The 27,001-nt window shown below is 42.4% G+C and overlaps 1 protein-coding gene across 5 annotated transcripts in view; it reads right to left on the reverse strand.

Annotated features, from left to right (window-relative positions):
* FGF13 (fibroblast growth factor 13) overlaps positions 1–27,001 on the reverse strand; it is a 514,548-nt gene that overhangs the window by 53,910 nt on the left and 433,637 nt on the right. For 4 of the 5 annotated variants that reach the window (XM_061137754.1, XM_061137750.1, XM_061137752.1 and 1 more), the window contains 2 exons: positions 10,728–10,838; positions 5,261–5,364 (listed from right to left, as the gene is read on the reverse strand). In XM_061137754.1, the coding sequence (XP_060993737.1) occupies positions 5,261–5,364; positions 10,728–10,838 (215 nt within the window). Of the gene's footprint in view, positions 1–5,260; positions 5,365–10,727; positions 10,839–12,717; positions 13,001–27,001 lie in introns of those variants that run through there. The other variant, XM_061137753.1, reaches the window with a different exon arrangement.

Genomic DNA, 27,001 nt, shown 5'->3' on the forward strand with positions numbered 1-27,001 from the left:
GATGAATGGTAAATAATTAGTCAGGGGAAAATGCCATTACTAAGTTCTGGAACATTTCAAAATCAAAAGATAAGGCTTTGGGCTCGGCTTTGAATCTTTACTATCTTGTTTCTAATATCTGTTATTATTCCTCTATTAAAATAGATACTAGGACATTAATAACACTTTTACATTTAAGACTCAATTTCCTTTAGTTAATGTTTATTTCAAGCAGCTTTGAAATATGTATAACAAATAGCTTTATATGATTAAGTTTTGAAAAACTCTCAAAAGCTTCTGTACAACTCATTATTCTTGGTAAAGAAAAACCAAAGGTATGAACAAAGTTCTCAATACACAATGAGTAATAATTTCCTTACAGTTCTAGAAAGACTTAGTTATATCATGGACAAAAGTAAATACATTATGAAATAATGGCTAATTATGATTCTCTGTGCCACAGATGGTTTCTCACTGCCACTTGAGCCTACATCAAGTCTGCCCCTATGGCAACAAGGAAAAAAGGGAGTGGGGAGGGGGGGGAAAGGTGCAAAAATCCTGAGATTAATCATGGAAAGCAAATTGCTCTCTGTAGCAATAACAACATGGAGGTATTGTTTCTTTGTTTAATGGCCAAAGGGGGGTAAGAAAGGGCAAAAGTGTAAAACTGAATTTGAAAGAAATCAAGGGATGTAGAAGCAGAAATGCAAAAGAAGATAGGAAACAGAAAAGGAAATAAAATAAGAAAGCTCTTCCAAGGATCAGCATTTTCTTTCATCTCAAGAAACAGTCCTTCAGAAATGTAAAGGCAATTTGTTTGCAAGAACAGAAAAAAATCAGCTTCAGAAATTTCAGATATGGGACAGAGTGTCTATAAATGCATGGTTTCCGACTTCATTGGGGGTGGAGGTGGTTCTCAGTGCGGCAGTCATTTTTCTTACTTGTCTTATTAGTGGTTTTCAACCCAGGCTACACATTAGAATCAGCTGGGGAGCCTTAGAAACTATTCCTACGCAGACTCCACCCTCAGATATTTTGATATTATTGGTTCCTGTCTAGCATACAGAATGGAATTTTCTTAGAGGTCCTCAAGTGATCCTCATAGGTAACTAAGATTGTGAACTATCATCTGACTAGGGGTCAAAAAACATATTTTTTTTTATAAAGAACAAGATAATAAAAAATTTAGGCTTTGTGTGGCAACTATTCAACTCTGCCATTGTATTGCAAAGCTTTTAAATGGGCGTGACTGTGTCTCAGTAAAACTTTATTTACAAAAATAGGTGGTAGGCCTGATTTGGCCTGTGGGCCACAGTTTATCCACCCCTGGTCATTAGACTATCTCTTTCCTCTCCCTTTTCCTAAAACCACTGTTGCAAACCTTCACCCTATGTCATCCCTATGCCTGGTTTTTAGCTGATGACTCTATCTTGCTTCAATCATCCAGCTGGAAATTCTTCAACTTCCTTGTCCATCACCTGCAGATTCAGTGCACCTATGTTCACATCTGTCCTCATCGATTTACTGTAGAAGCAGCACCTCTTCAAGGTGAATCTGATCTTCTCACATATTCAATTCCATCACTCTCTCTCTGACTCCTCTGAGACCCTTACTCCACAAAGGATTCCATCTCCTATGTCTTCAACATCTCCATCTCTACTGGCTCTTGCCCTTCAGCTAACAAATATATCTAAGAATCTGAGGCAAAGAACCCTCAAAGCCTTCTTCAGTTCCGTGTCCTCCTCTAAATACTCACCCATGTCTCCCCTTCCCTTAGAAATTCTACAGCTACTGCCTGTCCCCTGTCTCTTCCCATTCACTCTTCAAGTCACTGCAGTCTAGCTTCTGTCTCTACTATTCCACTCAAGGTGCTCCTATCAAGAATGCTCAAGACCTTCATATGGTAAATTTCTAGTTCTTGTTTTACTTGTTTTCTTTGAAGCATCTGACATTGCTGATTCTTCTGAAAACCCTATCCCGACTTGGTTTTTACAATGCTATGACATCTGTCACAATCTGTTCTTCTGTTGCAGGGCTTCTATGCTATTATTGCCTAATATTATTTGACAAACTCTTTTTTGCTCCTCATGCTATGTATTCCTCAGCTATTCTCATGGCAACAGCCACCACCTACATGTGATAACTCTCACATTTTATCCCTGGCTCACACCTCTTTCTTAAGCTCTAGGGTCATATTTTCAAATACCTATGTCAACCTGTACTTGGGTATCTTTTTTTTCCTACTATTGTTTTTCCTTTATTCTCCACCTTGGTTAATAGCTCACCATCAACTCAACTGCCAAAGGTAAAATTCTCACTCTCCTTCAGGGCCCCTAATAATACTGTGCACATTTTAAACAACATCTACCTAAAGATATTTCACTTCTATCTGCGCAGTGGATGGCAACTATATATGTTCAACCATACATGGTGCTCCTGTTTTCCCTCCAAATCCAAACAGCCACCAAATCCTCATGATTCTACCTCGAAATACCTCCCGAATCCATCTCCTTTTAGCTCCTGCCACTGCAAATGTTTTAAGGCAGACTTTACTCAGCCCTCACAAAGATAATTTTCGCTAACTTCCTGATAGATTTTTTTCCTTGCCATAGCAGTAGCCTCTGTTTCCTGTTTCTCTTTTTGCTTCCTCCTCAGGTCACTGTCCAATTCTATTTTCTCTTTGGTAACAAAACTGCTTACCATATTTCAGGAGTAGAAGTGTCATGGTTTTATGTAAGGAAATAGTGATCCTTTCTCTTTGGTTACCCATTCTTCTTGATGAAATAAGATATGTCATTTAGCTTTTTTGTCTTGTGTTGCTAAAATCACTAAGACAGGCAATATTCTGAGAGAGTTGGAGTGCTACATTTTAAATAAGATGATAATAAATGAATCACCCACTAAGGATGGTGATCAATGTGGTGATGGGACTCCAAGTCACAATCAGTAAGAGGTAATGCGAAGAATCAGAAAATTTTTCCTGGAGAAGATTCCAATTCTTTCCCGGAGCAGATGAATTTGGATATCTTTTTTCTCTGAACTCCAGGATTATCAATCAGACATCTCTCCTCCTTAACCAAGACATAGCTTCTTTTCTTTCATAGGAAATATTTAAGATTTCTTTTCCTTAATGGGATATGTGTACAAAGAGACCCACATTTGCTATAGATTGGCCTGCCTACCAAAGAAAGGAAGCCCATCCATCTACAATGTTGAGTCCCCTGGAAGGCCTTCCTTAGGCATGAGCTCACATTGACATTTACCATTTGCTAGAATAATGGTCAACTTGAATGGTAGGTATGAGTTTTGACATCAATTCCCTCCATGTAATACTCTTGCCCTAATTTTCTTAAGTGGGAGCATGTGTCATACTAACTAACTTATATGACATTTTCTCATTCTAACTTAAATATTATCTCCAAACTGTTTAAAAACATTTACTATTGCCAGATTAAAATTAAAAAAAAAAAACCCAATCCTCTCATCAGGGCACCTCAATGGTGACCACAACTCAGGGAAATTCTGGATGCGTTACCAGTAATGACTTCCTGCGTCATAGCTATTTACCTTCTCAAAAGTATGCCCCACATATTCCATTTAGTTCCCATGCCTGCACAGTAGTTGCAGCAAGCAATCATTTCTTTAAGAAAAACCTACCTTTGCATCTGGTCCTGGTGAGGTAGTCTGTTGATCTAAATGAGGTTAATTAAAATCCTTCATTGTTAAATTACCTTACCTCAATGCACAAATCTGAAAGACAAATCCCTTTTCCTATTGTTTCTAATAACGCGTGTGTATGTGAGTGTTAGTCACTCAGTCATGTCTGACTCTTTGCTATTCCATTGACTGTAGCCCGCCAAGCTCCTCTGTCCACGTAATTCTCCAGGCAAGAATACTGGAGTGGGTTGCCATTCCCTTCTGCAGGGGATCTTCCCAACCCAGGGATAGAACCCGGGCCTTTTGTACTGCAGGCAGATTCTTTACCATCTGCGCCGCCAGGGAAGCCCTACTTAGCCATGTATTTAATAAACTGAAAGATCTCATGTAGTTTGAGATACATTCAAATCTTGCATTTGTAAAAAGGATAAAACCCCTGCATTTATTTAACAATAAGACAGTAGAAATGGCCTGATGGGAGTGCTGACAGGGACTGGGATTTGAAGATTATGCTGCTAATCTTTTATTGTGAAATCTGAAATGTTCTACCCCAGTTTACCAAATGAATGAGCCCTTCGGTTCCACTCTTCTCCCTCCCCTCTTTCTCATCCTAGTCTCTGAAAAACAGAGTTATGATATGCTTTCACCATTTCTAAGAATCTTTCTACATACCTGGCTTTGAAATAAATTTAAGGAACAGGCCAGAGCAAGAGTGTTTAAAGGTAACCACTTTTGCACTTTGAGGAATAGATATCTTTAGTCATGGTAATAGACTGCTTCAAGGCTATCTAGAACAAAGTCTGACAAGCAATTTTCTCCATTTTTAACATCTTATCCTTTTCTTAGACTATATGAAATTCAAAACAAAGATTAAAAAATATCCATATATTAAGTGGTTTCCTGTAATCTGTAACTAGATCTACTGCTAAAAGTAAAATCCTAACCCTGGCACTGTACCATTTCTGCCTATATTTAAATATAAAATTTTAAAAAGCTTAATGTGGACCCAGGTTCCTAGCTAAACTGTTGTCTACATTGTGTATAAATTTCTTGAGAAAAGTTTCACTTTTTACTTCATTCATCACAAACTTCTAAGAAAAAGCCAAGTTGGAATTTGTATGTAAGAAGAGTGTACTTGATGGAAAAATAGTACTTAGAGATAGCAAACATGACCTAATTGAACTGAAAGGTAAGATAAAGAAACACTTCTAAAACTGTTCTTTGTGTCCTAGAGTTGATTTGAGGAAGTGGTCTCATTAATTTCCTTAGGAGTAAACATGGATAGATATATGTTGAACTGAGTTGTAGAAATGGCTTTGCTTCCCACGGTTGCAAAGCAAGTCAGCAAGACAGACATTTGGGTTGAAAATAACAACCCAAATGCCAATGTATGCAAAAATGTTTAGTGAGTCTTTGAATTTTACACCAAAAATGCTAGCTTCAAATGATTAATTAGCAATATATATACTTTCATTGGAAATTAATTTGTCTTTTTGAATATTTCCGTTCAGAACACTCCTCCTTGAATCACACAAACCTGCAGTGATAACACATGTGCAGCAATTTCCCTTCATATCAGATGAAAACTAGAATAATCAAAACATAAGCACAGTGAAAGGCTTACCGAGGTGTACAGGTATCCCTCACTGTTCATTGCCAAATACAGCTTGGTTTGAACTCCTTGAATAGCCACCACTCGAAGACCCACAGGGATGAGGTTAAACAGAGCTGCAACCAAAAAGAATGTGAAAACAAGGTTACAATATCGAATTCCATAGCTTTTCAATGTTTCCAGCAGGGCTATCTGGTCTTCCAAAAGTAAAGTCTGCTTGGTAAGAATATTCATATATGTATATATGGATAGATAGATATAGATGATAAAGCCTCTTCCGCCTTTCAGTACCCTCAATTCATGGTTGTAGTCACATATTGGGGATGTAATTTTCAAACACCCTGGAGAAAATGGAAAGGAATTCCATGGTTTGTAGTGTTGGAGGTGGGGAATCTTGATGCTTCTGAAGCGATCCAGTTCCAGGAATTAGTCTACATATTAAATAACTTTATCTTCAACAAACCAAGGTTTTAAACTGCTCTCTTAGACAATTGCTGAGATTCACAGACACAGATATGATCTACCAGTTGGGGAGAGATTCCTAGAATCTTAGAAAAGACACTAGTCCAACTCCTTCACCTAAATTATCTGTATTATTTCTGACACAACCGGTAAAAAAAAGAAATCCAGGACTTGAAAAAAAAAAGTCATTTTGGAATCTTATGTTCCCAGAGTAGTATTTCTTAAAGAACATTTTTCTAAGATGGGGTTCAGAGGGGTCTTAGCTTTTAGTCTCCGGGAGCAAAGGTTATAGGAATAAAAACAACAAACTTGAGAATTTTATTTAATTTTTTTCCCTAAATAGTTGTAAGCGGGCAGCTGGCTGGTGCCAAAGAGGACTTCATTTCTCCATTTGAAGGTCTGATTGCGTGAAACTTACATCCCGGCTGTCCTCACAATCACACACCACTCACTGGAGAAAAGCAGTGGGTGCCTTCCCCCTGCCAGCTGTCTACTCCCTCCTACACCAGGAATAAAAATAAAACAGTACATTTTTAAAACATAGTGCTTGCCACACACATCTTTTGAAAATAGCCTGTGCACCTTTCTCTCAAGACTCCTAGACCAATGTTGACGATTTTTGCTTTGGTGTGTAAGTTTATGGAGGATGATAAATCGGTCTGCTATCATTTCTGTGAGCAAGAACGTAGTCACCCCGTGGGCAAGAATATTTTTTCTCAGCTCTCTTATCTTGATGTATATAGATTCTACTGCAGTAGGTGGAGTTATAGAGATGAGAAATATTAATGAAGAACTCAATATTCCTTGGTGAGCCTACAATGTACCTTCCCCTTAAAACCAGGGTGTTACCACAGAGGAGCTAGGACAGATTGTATGGTGCAAAATGCAAGTGTTCCTACCACATGCTGCTGATGGCACTTCATTCAATATTCATCATATTAAAAGCTGTGCCCTTCTGTTATGTGAGGTGAGGGAAAGGAATTGCACAGATTGGAAGCCAGGATCTCATGCTATATTTGACCATGCAGTGCCCAGGAGTGAAGTCTGATCTTGTTCAGCATGTCATGTATATGTTCCAGCTCTTTCTGTGATGGCACCTTGCTCACGGCAGGTGCTCAACCTACATCTGTGGACTGCTAGCAATCTGTATGGTGAAATCATGATAATATTATATTTTTGAAATGTAATAGATCACAGTCCCATTACATAACAGCTCAGAGTTTTAAAATTCTGATATCTAAGAAATCAAATGAAATCAAACAAAGACCTCCTTATGGGTTTGGCTTAAAAGGCATAGCACTAGACAACTAGAACACCAGCGTAGGCTGGAGTCCTAGTTTAATCAAACTAATAGATGATGATATATGACAGGTAATAAAGGATGTTTAGAATTGTTTCTAGAACTCCATTTTTTACAGTATTCTGAACCTTCTTAGTCCCCTGAATGCAGGTGGTAACAAGCTAAAAAAAGAGAAAGAAAGAAAGATTTGATTTTCACCACATGCCCCAACTACTCTGACGTGTGTTTTAATGGGCAATAAAATGTTTAATTCTCAAACATCAGATAGCAGTAGAAGGAAGAGAAGCAAAGAATATGAGTAACCCATGCCCAGGATTATCTATCCCTGAATAATGGTATGAACTATACAGTGGCACATGGATTTTTCACTATGTACCATAGATATTTGTGATGCCCGATTCAGAAATAAAAAATACCATGGTAAAATAAAAAATTGAAGAAAACAGCAAAAGTGGAGAGTGACTGGTGATACCAGTCCAATTGTTTTTCTGTAGACATTTAATATCATAAACATTTAAGATCATTAAGATGAATTTATGATCAATTAAGATCATAAACAGGTTTGTTTCAAGTCTGTCTAAAGGGACAGTCTTTCCAGATAAAAATGCAAAGAAATTATTACATCAAGGGTGAGCTTGCACAGATTAAGTATTCTCCAATATGCCTCTGTTTCTCTAAATCTGGAGTACTTCTTCATGGACTTAGGACATTATTTTGATTAGGATGAAAATATGCTAAGCGTGAGAAGAAAACAATGGATTTTGTATGTATCTAAAACACATTCACTAAACATCTGATATTTCTTCTTCCGTTTCTGTCAAAATTTTGAGGAAGAAATAAAAGGGCCCCATTTCTTGTTTCCTGTTGTATCTACATGAAAACAATTAAACTCCTTGTACATTGAAAGACCCGTTTTCCTTAGAGATGTACACAGAGTTGGCACTCAGTGTTTGCTTAATACAAAAAGGAGGCCATCTTTTTTTTAATCAGTTGGGTTAAGATCAACTTCTCAAAGGGAGCAATTTAAAAAGTATATCTTAATGTTGATCAGAAAGACTTGACCCATTAAATTGGTAACACTACTGGAGATTTGAAAGGAAAGTTGCCTATTCTAACATCACCCTCACTGAATCCAAGGCAGATATAATAAAACTGCTCTCATGAAATGTCTATCATCTTTTCCTTTTCAGGGGGCAATATATAATTTACAATGGCTGATTTGCTCATGGTGAGATTTTACTGGACTGATATTTACGATCGTAATAAAGCTACTTAAGATCAGCTTAAATGCATAATACCAAATATATGCTTTTAGAAATAGATGTATCTTGGTAAATGTGAATTGATTTGTTTTATCATGATCCGGCTTATCATGTCAGAATTAAAATATCATAAAATCAACCAAGGTGAACCAAGTGAGAAAAAAATATGATGAAAAACCCTAAAAATTAAGAAAAATATAAACATAAATAACAAGAATGCATATTAAGGAAATAGTATATAAACAAAATAAATAATGAATGCCAAGAAAATTGCTTGGCTTTAGGGGGAAAAAAAGAATACATCTGCATAGTTACGACTTCCATTTTAATGATGATCATTTTAATTATTACTTTAACCATTAAATATTCTTGTTTCATGATGACTTACACCCTATAATATACTCAAGTGGGGAGAAAAGCTAGCCCGCTGGCCTCTGATCACACTTGGCTGCTGGGGCAGAGTCAAGCCCCACAGACTTGCTATTTCTTCTGAGACACTTCATTTGTGTGCTTCATCTTATGGTAATACTCACCGTTGGCTGACTCACCTCTCATTATTTCATTCTGCCTAAACACAGACTCTGGCTCTTTTAAGGCCCAACAATATCATTAGTATGCAGAAATGTCATGCATGTCAGTTATAAGACAACCAAAGGCAGAAGCTATGCATATGCACGAACTGAAAAGTAAAACTGACTACCTGAGTCCACAGTTAAGGAAATGGAGCCTTATTTACATACACAGGTGTGTGTGTATACGCATGTGACTATGTGTAGATATGTGTGTGTGTGTATAGTACTCTACAATGACTACATACAGTGTGATCTTGAGGTGTGTGCCATATCACTGCTTATACAACAAATGAATCGTCCAGGTTTTTTTTCCTTTTCAGGAGAGGTATGTGAACATTGGACCCAAAATAAACTTTTTCACTGATTTCTGCACTAATCTGCAGAAAATGTTAAAAGTAGGTGAGGGAAAACCTGACTGCATGGGGGTCATTAGCAGCTGATCATGAACTTCCTTTTAGCAGTGCCCAACGAATCTGTTTTGCTGAGGCACTTTGGAAAGACGAGCAGCTTTGCTGTTGTTCAGTCGCGAAGTCGGGTCCAACTCTTTGCGACCCCATGGACTGCAGCAATTCATGGGAACATTTTATGATGGACTCACGTCTGTTATAGGGGAACAGTAAAACCCTCTAATTAGCCTTGACTCATTTTTTCAAATAGTATACCTGAAAGAACACCTAGCATACTCATTGTAGATCTGCAATAGTAACAGCATTTTGCAAAACAGTGAAGAACTATGAAAACTATGGAGAACTATGAAATGTATGGAACTTTTTCATCCTAGGTACCCACAGAGCTTTCTTTAAGGGTAATTAAAGGTGATTTCCTCTTGAGGTCTTGCCTTGGCCATCAATCAGCCCAGGAAGCTGTCTTAAAACATGTGAAACTCTTTTAACACTCAACATTGGAACCCTTGTCTATGGTTTTGTTCTCTCTAGCCCCGTACCTCTGGAAATGTCACAGAGGACTTGTTAGCTTTCAGATGGGCTTTTCTTGGCAACGGCACAATTTCTGGGAGATTAATGAAGTCTGAGGGAAATGCAATATAAATTACGGAAAACTGGGAAGGAATTGTGAGAATTAGGTGATTTAGTCTCATGAAACATTGAATATGTCTACAGCAATCTTCTAATTGCAAAAAAAACCCCCACCAATTATTATCATTGAAGAGGGTGTCACTATTAAGGAGTTCATGTATTTATGACTCCAAATAAATAAAGCCAATCACAAAAGGTTATATAACATCTTGGAGTCACTATCCTTCAGTAATTGGAAATAAAACTTTCTTTTTGATGTGTTTCTCTTTTAGGTTCACCATGATGGTCTCCAATTTGGTCTTGACTTAAATCACGATTAAAAATAAAGTGCCCAAAGAAATCTCTTTACCCACCTGTGGAAGTATCTCAATGTTAAAATCCCAATTAGTCTGAGAATTATCAGTGTGTGTAGGGCAGGGGGAACAGAAGTGAAAGCTTGTAATGATGAATTCTCCTGACATGAAACCACTCTTCTCTCTTGGGATGAGACCGGTGCTTAAGAGTAGAGATAACTGTGCTATTTCAGGATCAGTGTGGGGGTGAGTAAATTTTCTGTGGGAAAAAAGTAATAAAATCCAAAGGACAGCCATAAATCTATCCAGATTACCATGGAGATGACATTTGGACTGTTCTTCAGATGGTGTCAACATTATTTGCTACAGTTCACTATTTTAGATATTTTTATGTTCCCCTTCCTTTAGGCTAACCTGCTGAAACAGGATGATATAGTGCTGACTCTATTTTGGATTCACTTCGGGATTAAGCAGGGTTGTTTACTTAAAAAAAAGAAAGAAAGAAAGTGTCAACAATATGCTGGGATATACTATTATTTATTTTGCAGTCACTTACTGTAAGTGCTGTCCTCATCTTTGGTGCCATCAATAGTTCCATCTGCCTGCAGCTGCAAGTGGTAACCTTGTCGACTGTATAGCTTGGTAACTATACCCTTAAGCTGAGGCTCTGCAAAGAGAAAGAGGGTTGGGATCAATTGATAAGTTGTGCACATATGGTTGAAAAGACTTAGAATTCTAATTCCAGTTATACATTTTAGTGGAAAAGGTCAAATGACACTTTTTATAAAGAGTCCTCTGAAAGAAGGAAAACAAGCAAACAAACTGCAAGTTTCAGAACCAACCTCCGGACTGAAGAAACATGTGACTGCCACCTGGTAACATTGGTAAAGCCCTAAAGCTACTGACCGCAGAGACAGTTTCTGATGGCGTGTCCTTTGGCTTACAGAGTGGCACTTCATCTCACTGAGCATTCAAAATGGCTTGGCAAGGGGCATATTCTGCCTTTTAACAATGTGCCACTTCTCATGCGGAAGGAAAAGGAGAAACACTAAGATGAGATTTAGAGTGGTTTTCCAAGCAGGGACCAAAAACACACCAGCAAAAGTTTCCCTCAGAATCACCACAGTTGGAATAAAGCATCCCCTCCATTCTAAAACGGTTAAAACTGCATAAACAATCTGGAACCCCATCAAAGGATTTCTATTTAGAAAACTGAGCCGCCATACAGAAAAGGAGGGGGGGGGGAGGGAGAATAAAACAAACATATTAATTATCCTTAGGGGAAAATGCGTGCAAAGAGCAGGGGTTTTGTTAGTGGGGAGGCAAGAAAATTAGTTCATATTTATTTTCAAATTTAGTATCAGAAATGTAATTATCCAAAATATGTGTTCTCAAGATAATTTTCAATTATGAATCACCATAGATTAATGAAGCACCTCATTTATCAATAACAGCCGTGCTATCCAAAATTTGCTTTTATTGAATACAGACACCTGCACTGAAATAATATTTATGTCATTATTCAGACCACATAAACATGCTTTGCCACCGCTTAAACCTGTTTCAAAGCAAGCCTAATTTACAGCTAATTCCTTAAAAACTTCGAGCAAGCAGAAAATGCATGTCTGCATGTTCATTCCAGGATGTGTAAAACACACTAATAGCGAAATAACAGACTGATACGTCAGAAATTCTGTAATATGTATCTAGTACAAGTAAGACAATTGAGTAAAGGATCCATTTGGTTAAGAGGAGCCAAAGAAACTGCTTCTTCGCCTGAAGGTCTACCTTGACGCAACCCGACACCTCGAGCTGTGTCAATTTCCCCTGGCGCTGGAACACCGCGCTGCTCTTCTCACTGAATTGGTTCAAAAGGACCCACGATCTGGTTAAATTCTCTCTTCAATCCTGCATTTTAGGAGCAAGTAACCAACCAATTTGACTAATCGAACCAGATCACTAAGCTCTCGGCCACAGGTTCTAGGAATCCACCCCCTCCTCTCCAGCAAATATTTCAAAGCTACACCACAAGTCTGTCCCGGTAAGCTTAAAAGTGACCAAAGAAACAGAATGCCTAGACAGCGGTAACCCAGGGTCCTTGGGGAAGGGTCAGCGCTGCGGGGATGAAGGCAAGGGAGGGATTCCCTGGGTTCTCCCTCGGGGGAGGGGTGGGCAGGGGTCTGCCCGGCTCCGCGCCTGCAAAACACGCCATCCACACGGCTGCCCAGAGCTCCCGGCTGCCCAGAGCTTGCACACATGTGGCCTGTCTGAAGCTGATGGCGCGCCCGCTGGGCAGGGTATGCCCCCCAGCTCTGCGCCTGTCCCACGGCAGTTGCAATGCAGCAAGCCTGTTACTGTTACGAAGGAGGCGAGAGAGCGATCGCTTCCCACGCACGCACACCGGCTAGGTGGCCACATCCGCACTAGATGGGCCACCGACAAACTCACCTCCGCTTCCATCCACGCCCCCCAGCCCCCTCCATACTCGTAAAGTACGAAGAGAGAGAGAGAGAAAAAAAAAAGGCAGCCAAGAGCCCCCTTCCAACCTGGTCTCCTTCTGCGCCTCTTCTTGGAGCCGAAGAGTTTGACCCGGGAAAAGACGTTTAACTTGTTTTTGTCGCAGCTGGTCTTGCCTTTGCTGGGGCTGCTGACACATTTGCAGGCGTTTGATTTCTCGCGCTCGCGGGCTTGTCGCTTCTGCCGGATGAGCGAGCTGGCGATAGCCGCCGCCATGGCCACGACGCCCACCACCACCACTTCTTTCGCGGCCCCTCTCCGGGTTCGCCTCCTCCTCCCGCGCCTCCGCCGCTCGCCCGGTCGGTCTCGCGCCTCCGCCGCCTTCGTCTCCGGAGCCGGCGCTTGCCCGGGCTTCTCGGCGCTCGGGCTTCAGCCGAGGAGGGGGCTCAGCATCCCGGCCGAGCTCCTCCGGCGGTGGTCCGGCTCCCGCGCGGGCGGCCGGCTTGCCTGGGTCCGAGCCGACGCCACAAGCCCCGGGCCGGGCTCGCGGGCGAGACTGGCTGGCAGGCGGTGGCGGCAGAGCGGCGCGAGTGCGTGCGCTCGGCCCCTGCGCCCGGAGGACACTGCGAGTCCAAGTGGCTCGGGTCGGAGTTTGGCGGCACCCCCCGCCCGGTGCCGCGCGGAGGGGGCCGGAGGAGGGAGGCGGGCGGAGGGAGGGAGCGCGGGCGGGAGAGCGAGGCCGGGAGCGCGGGCGGCTGCAGGGAGGGGGGGATGGAGGGACCGTGCGGGGTGGGGATGGGGGGGCGCGCCCTCGCCCTGGCCCCTCCGAGCCTCCCACTAGTCCTTGCAACTTCTTGGCCCGCCGATCGGGAAAAGTTGGCCCGTGCCAGCTTTCCGACGCGGCTCAAACAGGTAATGGCCTCGCATCTTTGCTGCCGCCGCTGCCGCCGCTGCTGCTCTGGGCGCGGCACCGACTCAGTATAGGAATTCTGTCGCTGCAGGCACCCTCCGGAAGAGCGCGACGGCCTCCCGCGGCCCCCTCCCCCGGTGGCCCCTCCCTCCCGGAGCCCAGCCCGCTGGCGCCCCGCCGCCGGCCGCCCCCACCCGCCGCATCCCCCCCCAAGTCCCCGGCGGGCCACTCGGGCTAACACCTGTCGGGGCTCCGGCACTGCCCCATCGCCCAAACCCTCCTCCCCTCCTCTTCCCCAGAGGAGCCTCGGGCGGAAACAGTGATGGAGGAGACACCGGGATGAGGCAGTTGGGTTGGAGGCGCGGGGAGGCGGGTGGGGGTTGCTTGGAGATGGGGGATGGCGGGGTGGGATGTTCCGTTCCTGGGTGATTCGGAGTTGGCCCCAGGACGCCCGGGCTGGAGCCCAACCGAAGTTCGCCAGCCCCCTGCCCCAGGCTGGGACTCGCCACACGCACTCCCCTCCTAACGCACACTCGCTGAGGTTTTTCGCATGGCGACACTTGTAGCCTTTCAGGCGCGAGGCCGGGGCTCGCAGACGGGTTCGGCCTCCCCCCGCGGCAGCAGCAGTAGCAGCAGGCACTGCAGAGCTGCGCCCGCACACCACGCTGCCACCCAGTGGTTTTTGCTGACTTTTCATTTCAGGCCAGTTTGTGCCTTCCGAACCCCGTTTTCCCTCTGCGCCCCCTCACCGTTCAGCTCGGCTTTGGGATCCACGCAAAGAAGTCGTGTACAGAAGCAGTATCTGGGAAATGCAGAGCTGAGCCTTTCTTTAAGCTCTGGCGCGTCTCCAATATTTTAACTTCTTTTTTTTTCTTTTATTTCCCCTGCTCCTCAAACTCAGGCAGCCTGCCTCCCTCCAATTCAGGAATCAAGTGTGGCTTTTTGCCTGCCTCACTCAATTCACAGGTTCTGCCCCATCTATGCCAGAAAGGAAGCCCCTCAACAGTAGGTCGGCTCTGACTTGGAGCTATCACTACTGCTCTGTCGACTAGACCTCCGGCTCTTTTCAGAACTGCTGCAGATGCAAAACCAAATGCCCAGGCTCTGGTCCTTTCCTGACCTTTTGGGCCTGAGCCTCAACTAAGAAACTGAAATCTTTCAGGCTTCTTACTTTTACCCTGTCAGAGTTAAAGCTCTTGAACCTTCTGTAAATTTCACTGCTCCACCGGGTAAGCTGTTGCCATCTCCCTTCCACCTTTCCCCAATCTTGAAGTGTCTCTTGTCCTACGGGAAGCACAACTCTGTCTGCTGAGGTGCACTGGCCTGAAGGTTGCAGTGACTGAAATGGATAGATACGGGACAATGATGCCGAACAGTCTGAAATTTCCTGCAGGTTAGTCTACCACTCTTTCCTGCTTTGCGTTTTCCCAAGAGAAAAGGGAGGACAAGGTAGAAAAGTTTTAGACTCTCAAGTCCACTGAAGTATCTTTAGACTTTAATTCATGGGGGGAAAACCCTGGGCTGCTCCCTCAGGACTCTGAATGCCTTAAAAATTGGGACTGGGTCTTGGTCACCACTATATTCCCACCCCCTGGCACGTTTTCTGTCCACATAGTTTAAGCTCAAGAAAAGTTTATTAAAAATAATTGACAAGTGACTGATTGATACTGATTCTGAAGGGTACAAAGATGTTTCCTGGCTAGAAGGTATTTGATTTAAATTCCAACTACAATGAAGGGAAATAATCTCCCCAAGAGAGGGGTTGAAAGCAGCTCTGACCAGGACCAAATATTTGGGGTGTGGGATGGACAGTTAAGAGATTCCTACTCATTATGCATGCTTTTACCTTCTGCTGTGTACTACCTTCAAGACTCCCCCACCACCACCACCACAAACCCACCTTTTTTTCCTCTTGTTTCTCTCTTGGGACCTTGCATCAAAGCAGGCATGACAAAGCTAAAGAAAAACACAGTCCTGATTCAGACAAGGGACAGAACTTGGGAAGAATAAGGGAATGGTACTGAGAAAATAAAGAGGGCTTTCCCAGGCTCTTCCCACTGCTTCTCCACCAGGTCAGCACTCACTGTTTGCTTGTCTGAACATCACTCACAAGGTGTTTGCAGATGGGATTTGAGGTAAACAGATGCAGAGAAGACTTCGGGGATATATAATGAAGAGAAGCGGTGCACCATTACAGAGACTCAAACACAAACATGTAAATACATCAACTCTTTTTCTGACTCCTACCCACCACCCCAGGCTTTTTTTACACATATAAATTAGAGAATTAAACTCTATGCTATGAACACATGAAACCACTGGATCAAAGCTGACAACCGGATGATTCTTTGGGTATTTATATATATCTTTCTTGCTCTAACCTCTCTTGAAAAATGAGAGGTATCAGGGGAACCAGAGTCTCTCCCTGTCCCATGTCCCTGTCAGCCCATAAAATGTACTTCTGCTGATTTTTATCCTGCCTTTATCCTTTCAACTCCATGGACAGGAAAACAAATGACATGTGATGGGCAAGACCAGACATAGGGGTCTCTAACTCTTTGTGATCTGTCTACAGACCACATGCGTGCTGTCTCTTCCAGTAAGAGAATCTGAGGGCTGTCACTGGAGAGGGATCATGGCAAGGGAGGAGGGTGTTGGGGGAAGAAGGGTGGGGAAGGGATTGAAGGAAACCCATTTTCACTTTGGGTCCAAATTGCATTGTACAATCACTTTAACCATTAATGGAGCAGACCTTTTCATCCTTTCCTAACTTGCCTGTGTCTTTCTCAGGTGCTCTCAGAGAAGCGTGTTAATACAACAATGAAACCCTCAGAGGAGACCTGTGCTAAAAACTCATTCATCTTGAGAAGGCAATAATGAAAGAAAGACTTGCAGGTCACCCTAGAGAAGCATATTTTGCCTTTCCTTTCTGTCACACTGCCACCCCAGACCAGCAGTGTGGCATTTCAGTGGAAGGATGAATTAAGAACTTTCCTTTGATGTACATGCATGCTCAGTTGCTCAGTCGTGTCTGACTCTCTGTGACCCTATGGATTGTAGCCTGCTAGGCTCCTCTGTCTGTGGGGTTCTCCAGGCAAGAATACTGGAGTGGGTTGCTATTTCCTCTTCCAGGGGATTTTCCTGACCCAGGGATCAAACCCACATCTCTTGAATCTCCTGCATTAGTAGGTGGATTCTTTACCACCGAGCCACCTGGGAAGCCCTTTCCTTTGACACTCACTTCCAATGTGCCCTTTTCTCCTGTCTTGCTCTGTTCCTACCAGTTCACCCTGCACCCTTGTAGGGGAACTTTCCAGATCTCCTACAGATCTAGAGTTTCAATTCTTCCTGCTTAACTCCAAGGCTCACAACTCCTCTATGCTAGGTGGCCCTACTCACTGCAACTCTTCCCAGACCTTTGATACTCACTGCACTTTCCACCAGGCTCTCTCCTTCATCTGATTCAGGAAGAAAGCATTCTTGGCTCCTTTCTCCAAGTCAACTCACTAGCCTGAGTGACAGGAGGCACAGGTCTGAATCTTTACCACTGTGTGACCTTTATCATGTCATTTCCCCAGTTGGGGCTTCAGTTTTCCCATCTTTAAAGTCATCCTTGAAACATGATAAATGGCTTTCCAGTTGTATCCTGCAGAACCCAAAGAGTAGAAGGATGTAAGTTCCCTCACCTGTGTTTCAATCATAGCACTTCCATTTTCCTCACTCTTATATACTGAGACTTGTTTGTATGATTTCTTACAAAAAAATAAAAATAAAAAAGATGACACTGCTGAAAACAAAACATTTGAAAACCTTGGGATGAGATGTCCTAGAAAGTCTTCTTGACTCTGGGAGCCTATGATTTTTGCACCTGTGCCCCTATTCCTCCTCATACTTGCCCTCTGCCCTTTCTCTTCCCATCCCATTAGAATATAAACTCTACATGGGAATCCAAAGAAAAATCTGAAAGTCTCTTTGGCTCCATTCCTCCTGGGTTCACTGAGAAGCAGGCTTTGGTATTCTTTTCAGGGAGAGGTATGTGAGCTACTGGAGCAGAGAAGGCTGATCGTGGTCTGCCAGTCTCTTTTGGCAGGACTCAGGGGAGCTGGAAAGAAGCTGAGGGGACCTGCTCTCAAGAGGCATCTCCAGGAGAGAGACAGAAACCCAAACAGATGTGACTGTGAGAGAGTTGAGACAGCCTAATCAGGAGCAGCCTCAGTACTTTCTAAGCAGGAAGGAATTGGCTGTCTTTCTGAAACTCAGAAAAGATTTCAAACACCCTTCCGCCGTGAAGATAAACATAATCAGAGCCTCTTGCTGGCTGGCTCTGCACCTTTGCTAACAGTCCATCAAAACATCTGAGTGACAAGTTACCAGGTCAAGGACTGATGATGAACTCAAAGGGAGGGCGCTGGGAGTGGGAGGTGGATTCAAGTGTACCGGGGCCAAGCAACACTGGGATCCTGCCAGTAACTGGCTAGGGCAGCAGAGGGGTTATTGAAGAGACTGGGTAGCAAGTACCACCTTTTGTGGTCTATTTAATTATACCCAAAAGCCCAGAGAAACGACTGGATAGAAATACAAATGAGGAGATTAGAGAAAAGCCATTAGCAAAAGCTCTTGCCACATAACTCCAAGCAGAAAGAAAAATATGATTTAAGGAAATCTTGTCAATGTCACACTGGAATTCTAGAGACAGAAAGAGTGACTACTGTATTCTGTAACATAACCTGACACATTTACCAGCTGGCATAGAGTCTCTCCTACTCAGATCATTTGGGGTAATTCTGTTTTGGAAATAAAAGGTCTACAGAATCAATATTTTGGCAATTGATTGGCTCTCCTGACCCCCATTCAGAGTGAAAAGCCAGGGAGCCCTATGCTTGCACTGCTCTAGACTAGTAGGGTTGGTCTTCATTGTGTCCTATTTCTGAGATCATTCTCTAAATACTTAAGCTGTAGAACGTACTGAACCTATCTCTGGTTTATATTTAAATCAAAGAAATAGATAAATAAAATCAGTGGGGAACACACTAATTGATTCTGATCCTTATGAAGAAAAATCCTATAACCCATATAAAAATTTCATTGTTTCATAATTTATGAACTTTAAAACCATAAAGTATCCTGATGGAATTAATCATACCTATGAATTCCACTCTTTGCCATTTAATTAGCCATAGCAGCAGCAACATCAAGGGTTCAAGGCCTCTGAATATCTGCTTAGTCATTTTAATTAAGAAAACCTGGAGAAAAATACCAGATGACTGAGATGGACCTTTCTCCCTTGAGGATTAGGAGAGAGGAAGGATCACAAGAAAACGAGCTTAAGCTTCAATATGTGGGGATTGAAGTTTTGTACAAGGAAAACACTATTTTCAGCAAGGGTGTCCAATACCATAGTTGAAAATCGGCAGATTTTTTGATAGAAGATTTTGTGACTCCAATAGAAACCTTTTCTACCTTAGTGAATATGTGGGCTCAAGGCTCTCATTCTGTGATTTAAAACTACGCTCTATTCACATGGTCTTCCCAGTTGGCAGAGTGGTAAGGAGTACACCTGCCAAGCAGTAGATGCGGTTCCTTCTCTAAGTCAGGAAGATCCCCCTGGAGAAGGAAATGGCAACTCACTCCAGTATTCCTGCCTGGGAAATCCCATGGACGGAGAAGCCTGGTGGGCTACAGTCAATGAGATCGCAAGGAGTCAGACATGACTTAGCGACGGAGCATGAATGCACACACTATTCACATGCTCATGACCTGCAACCAAGAAGGAGTCATGAGGAAAAGGGTAGCAACACCATTACCGAGAAAGCGTATGGTCCTGTGTGATGGAGCTTGGAGACTCCTAGTAGCTTTGTCTTTGGAAGACCATACTGAGTGAACTTGGAGCACTCGGGTCAAGGAAGTCACATCCATTTTCTAAAGTTTCTCTCATGTAATGTGTGGTTAATACTTTGCAGATACAATACATCTATTCTCAACCAAATGGTTTGCCCCAGTGGTGACACAGTGTCCCAAGCCAGCAACGACACCAGCTTCTCTGAAATCAATTTAGTTTTTTTCAATCATATTTGAAGATCTTGAAGGAATAGTTGCTATTTTATGAACTGACTGGTGACTAACAAATATAAATGAGATGTTTCTATGATGAAACACTTAGGGCAGACAAGAAATGTGCAAAACTCAGAGGCAAAATATCTGTAATACGGGGTTCATTTCTTGCCTAGTGAACTAAGTAATCTAAATGAAAAGCTAGGGGAAAAAATAATGGGAGGATGTGAGCCAGAAGCCGACCATCAGTCATTTTTCTGGATCTCAGTTGTTTCAGGAAATAGGATTTCTGGAGCAAAGTGAGCTAAACTCCAGATGTGAGGAAGGGAATACAGTGTTTGCAAATGATCTAACCTTCCCTGTTACCTAGCCTGGGGCAGGGGTGGGGTGGGAGGGTGGGGCAGGATTCACAACCAACATAAGAAACTCTAGACTAGTTAAAGCTGTGGTTTTGTCTAGTCTAGTCAAAGCAATGGTTTTTCCAGTAGTCATGTATGGATGTGAGAGTTGGACTATAAAGAAAGCTGAGCGCCAAAGAATTGATGCTTTTGAACTGTGTTGTTGGAGAAGACTCTTGAGAGTCCTTTGGACTGCAGGGAGATCAAACCAGTCCATCCTAAAGGAAATCAGTCTTGAATATTCATTGGGAGGACAGATGCTGAAGCTGAAGCTCCAATACTTTGGCCACTTGATGCAAGGAACTGACTCATTGGAAAAAACCCTGATGCTGTGAAAGATTGAAGGCGGGAGGAGAAGGGGGTGACAGAGGATGAGATGTTTGGATGGCATCACTGACTCAGTGGACATGAGTTTGAGTAAGCTCTGGGAGTTGGTGATGGACAGGGAAGCCTGGTGTGCTGCAGTCCATGGAGTCACAAAGAGTCAGACATGACTGAGGGACTGAACTGAACTGATAAGGAACTCTGGATGGATTTCCTATTTGCTAATGATATTGTTTCCATCAACTTCCTATCAAGAGTTGCCATCTTTTACAGGAGCAGAGAGGTAATGAGAAACTACTTCAGTGCTCTCTCAGGATTAAGTCTTAACACATCTCTTTACAGACAGCAGCCAGAACATGGGCAGGAGAACCGACTGAATTTGGGGGAGATGGTATCCATCAGATTCTAAGAAGGGGACAAAAGCCAGGTCAATGATCCACCTGAGAACCATTCAGATGCCTCAGAGGATTTTTAAACCCTCCACACTGCTTTAGTTGTTATTCATTTGTTTTTTGGTTTTGGGTTGTTTTTTCCCCCCTAAATTGGGGTTTCAAATGGTGATAACAATAAATACTGTTGTTATAATTGGATAAACAACTTGTTAAGTGGATGACAGATGGGCAAAAAGTGGAAACAGTGTCAGATTTCATTTTCTTGGGCTCCAAAATCACTGCAGATGGTGACCGCAGTCACAAAATTAAAAGACACTTGCCCCTTGGAAGAAAAGCTATGACAGTGTATTAAAAAGCAGAGACATCACCTTGCTTACAAAGGTCCATATAGTCAAAGCTATGGTTTTTCCAGTAGTCATGTACGGGTGTGAGAGTTGGACCATAAAGAAGGTTGAGTGCCGAAGAACATGCTTTCGAAGTGTGGTGCTAGAGAAGACTCTTGAGAGTCCCTTGGACAACAAGGAAATGAAACCAGTCAATCCTAAAGGAAATCAACCTTGAATTAGAAGGGCTGATGCTGAAGCTCCAAAACTGTGGCCACCTGATGCAAAGAGCTAACTCACTGGAAAAGACCCTGATGCCGGGACAGATTGAAGGCAAGAGGAGAAGGGGACGACAGAGGATGAGATGGCTGGATGGCATCACTGACTCAATGGACATGAGATTGAGCAAACTCAGGGAGATAGTGCAGGACAGAGAAGCCTGGCATGCTGCAGTTCATGTGGTCTCAGAGAGTCGAACACGACTGAGCAACTGAACAACAACAAGTGATGTGACATCAGTATTTTTCTTAATCCCTACAAGAACTTATAAAGTGTTATCATTACTGCCACTTACAGATGAGAAAGGGAAGTCTAGTGAGACTTGCATCTATGGTTTTCCGGCCTGTACATAGGTGGCAGAGCTCATAGTTAAACTAAGGATTCTCAGACAATACAATGTTATGTTTACAAGGCCAGACCTTTTCTTCTTGGCATTGGGATTGAAATTTAGGTTGCTGAAGAGTGGTGCTTGATATGACTATCTTTTGGCTTGGGTAACAGGAAAAGATGAAATATGGCATGATTTTCAACTCACGTGTTTTTTTTTTTCTTTCTTAAACAAAAGTGAATTATGAAACATACAAGAATCGATATGACCTATGCATAATTATTAGCACAGTTCATATACTTTGAATAATAGCTTCTTAAAGTGATATTGAAAGAAAACTTCACTACCTTTCTCACTAAAATTCAATGATTAGGACTTCCCTGGTGGTCCAGTGGTTAAAGAATCCACCTGCAAATGCAGGGGACAGAGGTTCGATCCCTGGTCTCACTCATGAGCCCACAAGCTGCAACTACTGAGCATGCACTCTGCAACAAGAGAGGCCACCACAACTAGGAGCCCATGCACCGCAGTGACAGACTAGCCCCCTCTCTCCACAACTAGAGCAAGCCCACGCACAGCAACAAAGACCCAGCTCAGCCAAAAATAAATAAATAAATTCAATGATTATAAATCACTGCTTGATGTTATTCTGCGTTTCTCAGCCCAGGGAGTACTTGGAGCACAGGACCTGGTCTGACTCACATCATCTGAGGTTTGGAATGCTAGGATACTTAACATTTCCTGGACTTGATCTTCACCCCTTCGTAGCAGAGATGAGAAGTTAAAGTGACTCCCAATTCGCTCAGTTCTTTTTTTACAGGGAAAACTGGAACTGGCTTTGCACACTGTAAGCTTTTTTGTGCCATCTGCTTTCAGCTACAGGAAGCTTGAGTTCAGCCAAAAGAGAGAAAAATATTACACACAATGTATTCACTTCCATGCTCTGACGCCCATGACTATTCTTTTGCAATCAGGGGTTCCTCTAGATCCATTCTAACTAATTTGCTCTAACGTTTCCCTTCTGACAAACAATCAAGAGATTGAAATTATTTACTAACTTCTTCTGTAATCACTGAAGACCTCAAGCAACTTTAGAACCTGATTTCATAACAGGGGCCTTGATGCTCAATTAACAATCTCATTTTACAGAAGCAATCTAAGATAAGTGAAATCAATTTGTCCTGGACCAAATTGTTCATTCCTTGATTTAAAATTTACTGAGAACCATTTGCCATGTACCGAGCTACACCCTGAAGGGATGCAAAGGTACCTGAAAGATGCAAAGGTAAAAACAGCTATATCCCTGGGTCAGAAAGATCCCCTGGAGGAGGAAATGGCAACTTACTCCAGTATTCTTGTCTGGGAAATCCCATGGACAGAGAAGCCTGGTAGGCTACAGTTCATAGGGTTGCAAGAGTCAGATATGACTTAGCCACTAAACGACAACAACAATTTACTGAGCACCAACTATATCCAACCAGTCCATCCTAAAGGAAATCAGTCCTGAATATTCACTGGAAGGACTGATGATGAAGCTGAAGCTCCAATACTTGGGCCATCTGATGCGAATAGCTGACTCATTAGAGAAGACCCTGATGCTGGGAAAGACTGAAGGCAGGAGAAGGGGACGACAGAGGATGAGATGGTTGGATGGCATCACCGACTCGATGGGCATGAGTTTGAGCAAACTCCAGGAGATAGCGAAGGACAGGGAAGCCTGGCATGCTGCAGTCCATGGGGTCGCAAAAAGTCAGACACTACTGAGCAACTGAACTGAACTGAACTATATCCCTGGCATTATCTAAGTACCTTGTCCTTATTTACTCATGTAATACTTACAACAACCTTCTGAGCTTATCCTCATTCTACAGATGAAAAAGCTGAGGAAAAGAGAGATTACTGAGTTCATTCAGGTAGGAAGTGATGGATTCAAATCCATGCATTCTGACTTATATCCCATGATCTTAAAAGGGCTCTATTGTCTCTCCAGAGACTGTTCTTGGCCTCAAGTGGAGGAGAAAGAGAAATATAGACTAAAACCAAATGTGATTAAGCACAGTAAGAGTGGGACCAAATGTCCAAAGTGTTGGGAGCACACAAAAGAAGGCACAGCTAACTCTGGGCAGGAGAGGTCAGTTTCAGGGAAAAAAGAAAAAAAAAAAACATCTTGGAGGATGAATTCTAGAGGATGAGAAAGAGCTAGGGAGGTTGGGGAACGAAACTGGGTAAAGCCAGACTTAAAACCTGGGTTAAACTGACTCTTGGTGCTGAATTCTTACCAAGATATATTACTTACCCTGAGGTGAGAGGATTTACACAATCTTGAATTTTTTAAAAAATTTATTTACTTATTTTAGCCGGCTCCGGCTCCTCCCAGCCGCCCGGGGCCAAGGAGACGTGAGGTTGTAAAAATCCATGTGGGACGGCCCCGGGGCGAGCATCAGAAAGTGGAAAAATTACTGATTGATCCGGAGAGCTGTCACCTTACAGAAGACGTACCTGAATGTGAACATAAAGCTCTGCATTGAGCATATCATGAACAGATTGTGGGCTACAGTATACTGATTAGAATAGTCCTCATGTAGGAGCCAGAACACTTAATTTCCAGTGTGAGACCGTCTAATACTCTCTTCTGCTGTGATGATCATGGAAACACCTGTTGAGACGGAGCCTCCATGTGCCACAGTCCCTAAGTCACTAAATGAACAAATCTTCCAGTCAGTTGGGGTTGGACATGTAATGTGATTATATGGTATAGTGAAATAAACCTTTGTTGTTTAAAAAAAAAAAATATTTACTTATTTTAATTGGAGGCTAATTACTTTACAATATTGTAGTGTTTTTTGCCATACATTGACATGAATCAGCCCTGGGTGTACATGTGTCCCCCATCCTGAACCCCCCTCCCACCTCCCTCCCCATCCCATCCCTCTGGATCATCCCAGTGCACCAGCCCCGAGCACCCTGTCTCATGCATCGAACCTGGACTGGCGATCTATTTCACATATGATAATATACATGTTTCAATGCTATTCTCTCAAATCATCCCACCCTCACCTTCTCCCACAGAGTCCAAAAGTCTGTTCTTTATATCTGTGTCTCTTTTTCTGTCTCGCATATAGGGTCATCATTACCATCTTTCTAAATTCCATGTATATGCGTTAGTATACTGTATTGGTGTTTTTCTTTCTGGCTTACTTCACTCTGTATATTAGGCTCCAGTTTCATCCACCTTATTAGAACTGATTCAAATACATTCTTTTTAATAGCTGAGTAATATTCCATGGTGTATATGTACCACAGCTTTATTATCCATTCGTCTGCCAATGGGCATCTGGCGTGCTTCCATGTCCTGGCTATTATAAACAGTGCTGCGATGAACATTGGGGTGCACGTGTCTCTTTCAATTCTGGTTTCCTCGGTGTGTATGACCAGCAGTGGGATTGCTGGGTGGTATGGCAGTTCTGTTTCCAGTTTTTTAAGGAATCTCCACACTGTTCTCCATAGTGGTTGTACTAGTTTGCATTCCCACCAACAGTGTAAGAGTGCTCCTTTCTCTCCACACCGTCTCCAGCATTTATTGCTTGTAGACTTTTGGATAGCAGCCATTCTGACCAGCCTGAGTTGGTACCTCATTGTGGTTTTGATTTGCATTTCTCTGATAATGAGTGATGTTGAGCATCTTTTCGTGTGTTTGTTAGCCATCTGTTTGTCTTCTTTGGAGAAATGTCTATTTAGTTCTTTGGCCCATTGGGTCGCTTATTTTTCTGGAATTGAGCTGCAGGAGTTGCTTGTATATTTTTGAGATTAATTCTTTGTCAGTTGCTTCGTTTGCTATTATTTTCTTCCATTCTGAAGGCTATCTTTTCACCTCGCTTATAGTTTCCTTCATTGTGCAAAAGCTTTTAAGTTTAATTAGGTCCCATTTGTTTATTTTTGCTTTTATTTCCATATTCTGGGAGGTGGGTCACAGAGGATCCTGCTGTGATTTATGTCCCAGAGTGTCTTGCCTATGTTTTCCTCTAGGAGTTTTATTGTTTCTGGTCTTACATTTAGATCTTCAAACCATTTTGAGTTTATTTTTGTGTATGGTGTTAGAAAGTGTTCTAGTTTCATTCTTTTACAAGTGGTTGACCAGTTTTCCCAGCACCACTTGTTAAAGAGCACAGTCTTGAATTTTTATACCCCTACACTTTGAATCACTTGGCAGCAAGTTGATCCCTTATTGTAAGCATTCTTCAGGAGTGTATTTTTCTGTAAAATGTTGATTATAGGTATGGTTGTTAGGCATTCTGGGGATCGGGAAAAATAAAATGTGTTATGTAGAGGTTCTGATAGACATTTGTGAGTTGTTTATTTCTTGCTTGTAAGCAACTGTCTTCCCTTTCCCACTGACTGTGTTCCACACAATATTGTCAACGGTGATGTTCAAGTGTACAGTAGTTTATCGATTTACAACTTCCATCAGCAGAGGCTTTAGTAGAAGTAATCCCCTTGGAAAGATGCCAATCAAAATGAAAATTAAATTGGCATGTATACCACAGTGAGTCACACATTCTCCTCCTGCAATAATGGGTTAGCTTAATGACCAGAGATTTGCATGTGGGCAGTTATTAAATAATTTTATGATGATGATAAAACTGTAAGCTAATGAATTAAAGATTATAGGGAAATGACTGTCACAACCAGATAATCCTAGTAATTCCTCTTGTAGATGTCAATATTCCTACTGGAGAGGGACAACTATTATTTGGTTACTGTTTGAATATATTGTAAACATATCAGAAAAAAAAATTTTCCTACTTAATCATTCCTCTTCCTGCTACTAAAATACCAGCGCCTACTTTCTCTATCATAATCTTGGTATACTTTGGTCTGAAAAAATATACTTAGAATTATCAAGGGAAACAACAGTGCCCCATTTCACTGTAAGAACCAAGACAACATACTGTATGTACGTGTGTGTGTGTATACACTCCAGACAGGCTGAAGACAATGCAGTAAAGCCAACATTTCAGCCCACATGCCCACCGTCCTTTAGAGGTTCCACAAGAGCCAGCTCTTACAGGTAAGACTTCAGGATCCAGGTTGTCCTAATTCTATTCCTTCATTAATATTGTCCTTTCCCATATTGCATCCCTGGGTCACCGCTTTCCAATAAGACAGCTCTTCTCATCAGTGCTGGATTAATGATTACTAGTAATGTTCTCATGACTCCCCTCCCCAGCAAGTGGCTCATTCTAATAAGGATTTTATGGAGGCAATATTATACTATCAATACAAAAGAGCACCTCTAGTGGTGACATTTTAAGTGACAGAATAGGCTGCCTGAACGGCTTCAAGGGAACTAAGAGCTTTGGAGAATCCC

The sequence above is a fragment of the Dama dama genome, chromosome X, assembly GCF_033118175.1.
Source record: "Dama dama isolate Ldn47 chromosome X, ASM3311817v1, whole genome shotgun sequence".
Taxonomy (NCBI): Eukaryota; Metazoa; Chordata; class Mammalia; order Artiodactyla; family Cervidae; genus Dama; species Dama dama.